Below are 10,000 nucleotides of genomic sequence, written 5' to 3'. Positions count from 1 at the left end.
TGAGAAAGCAGCTGGGGAGGGAAGACCTGGCAGTGGGCAAGCAGGCAGCAGGTAGAGGGAATTCCCTCACCGCCAGCACTTCTCGACACCAGGAGCTGAGACGCTACCACAGAACCTGTAGTTACGCAGCCCAGGGCGCCTGCCCCTCACTGGCATCCCAGCACAGACTGGCTGATCCACTTCAACATTTACTCTTATTTCTCCAACATGTAGTCAGGTAGCTGTTTGGTTTTCTTGCCTTTCCTCCTCCATCCCTACCCCACCCCCAGCACCATGAGTAAGTCCCATGTAAGGGCCACATCTGCTCCATTCCCCCTTGAAGCCAGCATGAGGATGGGGGTAAGGAGCCTTTTTCTCTGCATCACTGGTCCTTCTGTTCCTTGGCTCTTTCCACTTGTCCTGGTCCTGCAACCCTCCTTCACCCCCTCTGTTTCCCTAAGCCATCTCACCCTCATACAAAGGTCCAATTAGTCTACTTGCTATCTTTGCCTCAGTGTCTTAAAAACATCTCAGATCCCCAGATATCAAGACAAATGGCATTTTATGGAATTCCCATACTTTGAGTCATGCCAAATTCGAGAGATTCTGGTGACTGAGACATTTTCTGAGATGGACTTTTCCCCCACAGAATGGGAACCTAACATCAAAAGTGTCCGCATGATTTAAACTTTAGTATATGGAAGGAAAGACCCCCCCACCGCCGCCGCCAAAATGCAGCAGGTTGCAGTTTTCCTGAGTCCTGTAGTCATGTTCCTAGGTCAGAGTGGATCAATGGACTATCTTACATACTTTCATTAAATCACACGGCCTATTTAGGGCTAGAAAAAAATTAAAAACATTTTTAAAAGTTAAATTAGCCAGAGAAGAAAGTTATCTCCTATTTTTGAGCACACACTTGTACACCTTAGTAGAGCATAATGCTTATTTATGGTGGAGGGGACAGTGATGGAAAAGCAAAAGCAAGATGGCCGCAAAGCTACTGAACTTAGGGCAGTAGTCACTTGTATCTCTGATCAAGGAACCATGCTGAGTTATGGGTAGTAAACTTCAGTTTAAAAGGGTCAGAAAGTAGAGTTCAAGACCCCGTGTGCCAGTGTGTCAGCTCTTTGCAAGTTACTGTGAGGACTGAATGAGACTTGAGAGTGTGGACTCTTGAGTTACAGATAACCCATTTCAGAAGGGCTGCTCTCAGTTGCCTGCCCTTTCTTTCTCCAGAGGTTGCATATTAGAAAAAGTACTCCAACTAGCAAGGAACTGGCTCTGTTGACCTATGGCGCGGCAAGGAGGCAGTTGTCATTGGGGTGGGTTCTCAGGACTCTCATTGGAAAGCCTTCATGGAAGACCCTACATGCCATTCCCATTTTTCTCTGTGTGCTGAGAACCTCATCACCGCTCAACATGGCATATTCATCACCTTTCCTTCCTACCCGTCCTCCTTCTCCTCTGCGCTCTATTATGTACTTGAGTTCACTTCTGAGCTAGGTATGTGGAGAAGCCAGTGCACATCACCCGATTTGCCAAAACCATGTCAGATGGGTGTGTGAAACTCAGACCCCGTAGATTACAGTATTCCCGATGCCCTGAAGATACCAGAATATGACCAACATGGGTTTTAAACTCAGTTCTGACTCTGTGCAGCGTCCCTCCCCTGTTCTAACGATGACGTTGGCAACAAGACACACCAATAACACGAACTTGCCTTTTCTGAGACTACCCTTTACAAGTTGTTCTACTAAAGATGAAGGGAAAAGGAAGCATGGCTCACAACAGACTGAGCCTCCCACGACCTTCACGTCTCCCAGAGCACACGCTCAGTCACCAGGCAGAGGCGAACTGAGCTGAGAATATTCTTCACTGTAAGTAATGAAAGAAAGAAAGCAGGATCAATTTTGCCAATTTTATTGAACCAATAAAATTCCTACTAATAACAATGAAATAAATTCTGCAGGTATAAACGTGATACAGTTTAACAAAACCCATTGTTCTGTACCTATAAATAGATTTTCAAAATGTCATAGAAAGTGCAGTTATGAATTGTTAACATGTTAATACACAGCTCCTTTATTTCAGGTGTGTTTGTCTTGATTCATTAACAGTTCCTTCTTTATCTGTTCAAATAATATTACCCATCCCTCGAAAAACAAAAGGACAGCCGCAGAACGAGAAGAGAGGCGTTAAACCACTAGAGTACTACACGAGCTGGCCCATTTGGGTCAGCTTTAGTCAAACTGCCAAACCAGCAACATAACAACAAAAATCAAGCCTACTTATACATACAAGAAGCTCTCATGGGTTCTGTCATCTCCATAACTGCTGATGCATGTGGAGGGCATTATGGGTAACCACCATAGCCTACATTTACAGCAGGGTCTGCTTTGCTAGAACAAGGGTGAAGTGGCTGTTCATAAAGCTTGCTATTTTCAGAGTTGAACCTATCAAGAGGAGGCTGCCACCTGACAGTGTGGACCGTAAACTGCATCAATGGTCTACTGGAGAAAAGCTTATTCTAACTCAAAACCATCTACAATAAGAGACGTGTGTGTGTGTGTGTGTGTGTGTGTGTGTGTGTGTGTGTGTGTGTATAGCAGTCTTCAAGAGCATCCACCTTACATGAGTCCAAAGTCACGTGCTTCATAAGGAAATTTACAGCAACAAAGCCCGGGACTAGGAAGGGGATACATCACAGCTTCTGATTACATTGAATATAAAGTACCAAGGAACACAAGGGTAACTCCGTATTAATACTGATGAGTTAGGAACTAGAACAGGTGCTTCACAGCATGCTACATATGTCACTCACAACGTAAGGAGACAATGTCTCTATGGAAGGTCATGAAGTTGGTGTCTGACTTGTGCACTTCAGCTACGGTCTTCATGTGTACATTCACTATGCGGCTGCCCTGCACAATCAGGATTCAGAAGGGCTTTCAAGTTCAACTCCTATTTCATGAGTTAAAGGCTACATCCAGTTCTTTCACGACGAGGAACAACGCTTCTTTCTGGTTTGCAGGAGCTGAGCCAAGCGGCAAGGCCAGGTTTCCCAGGTGACCTAACAGGGTTCTCATCTCATTCACCTTGACCAGACTGTGCGTGTGCCCGTTCAATTCATAGAAAGATGCCGCCAGGTGGCCTGGGATTTGCTTCCAATGTTCATCTTGCTTTGGGTAAAAAGAGTAAATGTGAAGAGGAAGGAAAAATCCTACTTCCTCTCTCGCAGAGACATCCAAATGCAAAGGAAATGTGTGCACTAGATGTAGATCACCATCCTTGGTGGTCAGGGCACCATTAACTCAGGCTCTACTTTGGGAAACCAGTGAGAATCAGGGAAGAGATGGTCTCTGCTTTAGAAAAGAAAAATCCTCGGCCACCCAGCTGATACACTTCCTTCATTCTACCTTTTGTCCTTTTACAGACTGGGAGAGCCAGTTAAAGTTTGTGAAGATCAATTAGGAAATCAGATTTCTTCTGAATATACTGTGTCCAATTAACTCAGTGGTACCTGTGAGCAACATTTTAACACTAAAGACCATAGACTCTCTCTAACACTCTAGAAAAAGGATACATTCATTTTAAGAGGTTACCTTGAGTAAGAAATAGACAGTTTTAGCAAAATTTTACATACCAAAATTATATTTATCATACTCCCATGTCTAATGTTTGGGGTCCTATGAACTGTAAAGTGGGGTGCTCGTTCTATAAGTTACTTTACAGCTCAGGCTGGGTCACCTCAAGGCTTCCACACACATTCAGAACAGACACTCCTTTACCCTTTCGGTTCTGGCCATCATGGCACTGCAGTCCTAATTTAGTTAAAGCTAAGTGAACACCTTATGCTGTGTCCCTTTCAGTGGCCAAGTCACTGGCTAACTAAGCCCCTGCTACACTCTCGGTCTTTAAATGCATTAATTGGGCACTGTCAGGCTGGGGCGTTTATGCTTGAGATGGACACATCTGAAGACCACTAGAGATCTCAGGCCTACGCTCCCAAACAGGGCAGCCGGCCATCTACGTGTGAATGTGTATCTCCTGTTGGCAGCCTGGCTGGAGGGGAGAAACTGCATTCCCGCCCCTGAACCATGTTTTCTTCCTTAATGACGCTATTTGGACATCCAGGAAGAGCGGTCAGGGGAAGTTGAGACTCAAGCCAACACTCTCCTCCTTATCTCATAAGGTAAGTTTTCTCCCACTAGGAATAGGGAGGGTTGGGGTTAGAAGCTTAATCAAGTCAAATTTGGATGTACCCAGTTTTGTGGGATTTTAAATCTACATTATACATCAAACAGGCTAGTATGATCCAATCTGACCTTCTAAAACACCTTTCATTGGATGTCCTCTATGAGAAATGTGTTTTAAGGCCCAAACACCACCAAAAAAACTTTTGTCTAAAATACTACCTCACTTGTCTGCCAGGAACCTCCTGTCCACTGAAGAGTTATGGATTAATGTGGACTGTTGGGGAATTTTAACTCTACATTCAAGCGACTGGGCCTATCACCAGTACTCATCCTCTAATACAGACCAAGTTAGGCTAGCAATTCACTCACTCTGAGTTCCTGCTAAATGTTAAATTCTGCATGGTAGAAATAGTTCAATTTCTGTATCACGTATAAATATAAAGGTTTCTACTTTGATAGAAGGCAAAGGTTTTATGATTTGTTTAGGATATGGATAGTATTACTGACAGCAGAGAATGAGCCCAGGGGGTGGGCGCTCTGAGCATACAGGCTCTCTGGGGATGAGGTAGAGGACAGCAAGGTATTGTGGCAGCTGGGGAAGACGGTCTACACAGCACGGGGTGGACAGGGCACACTTGATGCTGTGATCAGTCTGGTAAGGTAACAGAGATGGATGGTGGAGACTTGAAGAAGTCGAGGAAAGACATGTTTTTAGTGATGGGGGAGGTTACTCAGAAAGACACATCGTGTTGGCGGTGGTGAACAGCAGGAGGCTGGTGATGTTTAATTGTGAAGGGCATTAAGACCCAGACAGACTTGGGGAGGGGAGGAGTGTGAGAGTGGCTGAGGCACTTGGAGGAAGAGGAAGGCAGGAAAGGTGGACACAGGACGGTGGGAGCTTCTGCCTTTATAGAGATGCATTTGCCAAGGACAGCCAGAGTCTCGGCTCCGGGTTCCATGTTTTCTTCCTCAGACTCAGCCTGGATGCACAGCTCCACCTCGGATCGCTTCACATCGGCCTTTTCTAGTCCTGGTCTTTCCTAAGCAGGCGGTGTTTCTGACAGGGTTAGAGTAGGAGGCGACGAGCTGCACATGGATGCATGGGGTTAAAGCTCTGTGGGCTGACAGGATACATTCATGTAATGGCCTGCTTTGAGTCTGCATCTGAGTCTCCAGAGAGCAGTGCAGTGACAGCCGCCTAGAACTGGTTCCCGTTGCACGGGCGCACAGCTGACAGCGCCCTCTCCACAGAGGCGTTACCTTTCTGCTTGCTGGTGAGCTACCACTAAGAATGCTTATTTGGATCATCTCGCAGGTTTTTTTTATTCCATGCAAGACAGCCCTTTTCACAAAGAATGAGAGTGGTCATTGAGAGTTGTCCTTAAAACAACACAAAGTGGAAACCTCATTTGCCTGTCACAGCACACACCATTTTTATGGTACACGTGAAATTTGTTCTTTTTCCTTATCTCTGAGCTTAAAGGAGCCTTACTATCATAAACATATGCACTTGCCATGGGAAATAATGACTCTTGAGTAATGATCTATAGCTGTTTGCTGATAAGTTTACTTTGGTGTGGCATAAAAGTCTAGGAATTTGGATTAGCCGAACCTTCTGAGGTGAGGAAGGAAGTGCTTCCCTGAATGACATCCATTAGATCTTTAAGAGACAGAACATAAACAAAATAGGGCTCTGGCTCAGAGTTTACATGACATTTATATAAATCTTACTTGGGTTTTCTCTTTTGAAAATAGCCCTGTACAGCTGTGCTATTACTGGGTTTAAAACTGGTTCAAAAGGCCAAGGCTCCATGTTAGCTACCCTCGGATTTACAGAGTACCCTAAGAGGTGGCAAGTTATTCCTTTGACAGAGACAAGGTACTTATCTTTAAAAGTAGTCTCATCTCAAAAGCCTTTTTTGTCCTCTCTGAGTATCAGAGTCTGCCTGAGGAAGCCTGGCCTGAGAAACCACTCTCAGGCAGCCCAGGGCATCCCGACCACTCCCACAGACAAGCGGGCACACCCACTTTCACATATCTCTTTCTCTCTTTTTTAGTTTTTGAAACAGGGTATAACTATGTAGCTCAGGTTGGCCTTGAACTCACTATGTAGCCCAGGCTGGTCTCAAAACCACCATCTTCTTGCCTCAGGCTTCTAAGTACTGGGATTATAGGTATGTGCCACCAAGCCTGACTTCCTTGATGTTTTTGATAGTGATCTGAGAAATTAAGGATTAGCATAGACGCTGGCAAATGTGAAATTACAGACTGAACTGTCTAAACCATGAACCATCATGGTTTTCAGGCTGACTTTAACATAAGGAGCAGGGAGTTAAGGGCTTCACAATCAGACGTGCTTTTCACACACACTTGCACGTTTATGTTTGGCACAGTGTGAGCCCCGAGTGCAGCTCAGCTTATAATAGGCTCTGTTATTATACTGACTGAGTCAGGTAGCTCCTTTTAAAAATATCACATTTATGTATAAAAAGCTACACTATAAATTACTATATCGTAAATTCAATACTCTGAAAAAAAAATGCCACCCTGGAAAAGCGCATCAGAATTTCAAGTTTGCACTGGATAAAGAGGGTTGACACTAAGTTCTCACAAACGGCATGCACACCGGGAATGCTGCGGACGCTGAAGCAAGGAAGTAGGGCCGCCTTCACAAGCCAACGTTCTGAGGCTGGTTCACTGAGGTTCACAAGTACACTGCTGGGTTTTTATGCACTTGCTTTCCTGATTATTGTCTGGTCCTGTTGAACTAAAAGGAAGCTTTGTTAGGAGAGAAATCTATTGAAGGCACTAACGATTTCCACAGCCCAATCTCTACTTTACATTTCTGGGGCAACACAAAACCAAAAAGTCAGTGGTCACTGTACTTAACCCTTGTTTTCCCTTTTGGTTTAAAGCTTACTCAGGGTTCCGTGGGAATTCTTCCTCTTAGTACATAAAAACTATCCATCCGCCATTCAGTTCACCTGCACAAAATATGGGGCTATGACGTGAAACTGTTGTCTAGCACTTACTTGTAAAAAGCAGTAATAAACTCCACCTACATGGATGCCACCCTGTGCTTCGCCTGCCAGTCTTCCAAACACTTGTAGTTCAGACATCTGAAGAGGAAGGTGACACCGTCTACACACCCAACAGAACGCAAGAAACCGACCTGGCACAGTCTCTCTGCACAGTCTCTTTACAGAAACCGCCCTGTCTTCAAACCCTTTCCTCACACGGAGGATTTTACACAAGATCCTGGAGTCTAAAACTACCTCTGCCAACAGGTCATCTGTTTTCCTCTCTGGAACAAATCTCAAGGAAAAGGAGCCATCTAACATCCAGAAAGGGTGGCAGACAGAAGGGAGCGCAGCCTAACACAACACCGGCCCTCAGGCCTCTAGTCAGAGAAGTCACCCACAAAACAAGAAACCCCAAGTCGGCTCTCTGTGGGAGCTCCCTGGATGACTTACTAGGACAGACAGGGATGGTCTAGGTTAGCACGGACGGACGGATGTGTAAAATCCAAGTCACCTTTCATCAGGCAGAGGTGCTGAGCCAGTCCTGCAGGTGCCGGGCCCTCTCTAGGCACTTCCTGGTTCAGTGACAAAATGCAAATTAAAGCTATAAACACACAAGGTTGTGCTCTCTGAAGATAGTCTCCTCAAACAACATAAACTGATGCAAAAATGGGAGCTTTTGGCTGCTTTTGTTTCTCCCCTGTGACAATGCTGTCTTTTTGTTTTATTTTGTTTTGTTTTAACCTAGTTGCCCAAACAGATTTTTCTGGGGAAAGAATGCTTTGGCGTGGTGAAACCACTGTTCAGCCCCAGGGAGGTGAAACTGAAAACACCCAGCACAGTAAAGAAATGTCATTTCTTCATGGCTGTTTAAAGGACACTTCTGCAGTGACATGGCAGGGAAGCCGAGCTGATTTCTAAACAAGACTGCACTGCTGTCTTGTTGCTCCATCACATTAATGCACGGAAACACAATTTTTACCTTTGAATAACAAATTACTTAAGCTATTGTAAGAGCAAATCATGTAAAAATAATTTCCAGAAGTGTAACAGGAAAAATGAGGGTCTATTAATTAACCATCCTTAACTCTCAGAAGAGGAGAATGAGCAAAGAAACCTTTGGTCGGTGTTGTGGTGTGAGCTTGTGTGTACCAAGTGCGGGAGCTGTGGGCTGCACTGTGGACACTGGAGGGGACGGAGAGCCACTGCCCAGGCCTCCCTCGGAACTGTGCCTCAGTCCACTGCCACACAGACAGCCATGTGGGAAAGCAGCCTCTGTTTTAGAAGACAAAGTAGCTGAACTTGGCATTTCAGTAGCATGCTATAGAATTCATCATAATTAATTTCACATTAAATTATGGATGGTGTCGGTATCACATTTCACGTTATTGCCAATAGCAGTGTAAGAAAGTCAGATAAACTGCAACAGAGCAAAGCAGAGCCTGCTGCTCTCCGGGGCACAGGCTGCGCCCGAGGGGCGTGGTTCCGCAGCACCTGCCTTTCCCCAGACTCAGGACGCGGTGGGACTTTAGAGAGGGAGGAGACATCATTCTCGGCTGAACGCTGCTATCTGAAAAACAACTGCTTACACGGAGTGTAAGCGCTTTTCCTTGTTTTCTTACGTAAAGAAAAACAATGCACATACATACGTACTTCAAAGTACTGAAGCGTCAACAAACCAGTTCATGATTTATGGTCAGATCCGGAAGTCCGACTTGAACAACATAAAGGAGTACTCGTCAGGGTTACTTTTGCAATCGTTAGCAATGTTAAGCATCGAGAAATATAAAACACACCATTGCACATGACAGCCAGAAAAAAACAAAACAAAACAAAACAAAAAAAACCCAGAACAACCCTAACAACAAGAACAAAACAAAAATAAAATCAAAAACAAAGACCACAGCCTGACAGCTGTACTTCGACACTAGAGAACCGAGTAACTGCCAAGGCGAATCACAAACAAGTTCTGATGGGAGTCCTGGGGAGAGGCCTGGACGCATGCTGACACCGTCCTGCAGGTGCTTCAGGTCAGATGCCGAGTTATGGCCCGCAGGGCGTAAAGCAGCTCGGCCTGCATCCGCGCCTCCATCAGAAGCAGGTTCACGTGGACCTGGAAACCAGACAGCACTGCTTAGTTACCACGCAACACAACAGAAGTAACCAAAATGGTTTTCAGGTACCACATTTACATAGGCCATGTGTATCCAGATACTGCACGCAGGCCTGGGTGTGCACACTGACAGAGCCACGCGAACCTGCAAACATCCTAGATCTCACAAGCTTTAAGTGAACCCAAAGCTGCACTCGGTTTGTGTGAGTTATCTCATCTCTCCAGACACCCACCACGTGCCCAGACTCCGGTAAGACCACAGGGCGCCCCCTGGGAACGTCACACCAGTGCAGTTATAGTTGGACGGCTGATGTAAAGGCATTTACCCTTCTAACCTGACTACAAGGAAATGCCACGGTGCTGAGATATCTTGAGATCTTCCTATCACTAGAACACGGCGTCGGGCATACTCTCCTGGGGAGAGTATACAATCTCTGAAAGAAAGGAAAGCCTGTCGTGGATAAAAGCAGCCTGAAGATGCGTCAGGGCTAAAGATGACGTGGGTAATCTGCCTGCTGCACGGCTTACTTTACGACTAACGATTATCAGAAATGGAGCCATGGCATACTTTGCCAAGACCACCGTTAGGACCCCAGAATGATTTTCTTACCTCCAGCTTGGACACTGAGGTAAAAGGAGAAACTTAGCTTTAATACTTTAAAGGCCTAGGACGTTAAGTCAGATTTGATGGT

The 10,000-nt window shown here is 45.4% G+C and overlaps 1 protein-coding gene across 12 annotated transcripts in view; it reads right to left on the bottom strand.

Annotated features, from left to right (window-relative positions):
• Window positions 1-1,883: 1,883 nt before the first annotated feature.
• Window positions 1,884-10,000, bottom strand: part of Sesn3 (sestrin 3) — a 54,231-nt gene continuing 46,114 nt past the window's right edge. The window contains exons 10-14 of one of the 12 annotated variants that reach the window (XR_015626584.1): window positions 8,313-9,308; window positions 7,649-7,770; window positions 7,208-7,294; window positions 6,802-6,942; window positions 1,884-5,296 (exon numbers count right to left, since the gene is read on the bottom strand). Coding sequence is in view for 2 of the 12 variants with exons in the window: in XM_087561682.1 (XP_087417808.1) it covers window positions 9,222-9,308 (87 nt within the window). In the remaining 10 variants the exon portion in view is untranslated. 12 annotated transcript variants of the gene reach the window in all.

This window comes from Rattus norvegicus, chromosome 8 (assembly GCF_021556685.1).
Source record: "Rattus norvegicus strain SHRSP/BbbUtx chromosome 8, alternate assembly SHRSP_T2T, whole genome shotgun sequence".
Lineage (NCBI taxonomy): Eukaryota > Metazoa > Chordata > Mammalia > Rodentia > Muridae > Rattus > Rattus norvegicus.
This window is presented reverse-complemented; position numbering and strand designations above follow the sequence as displayed.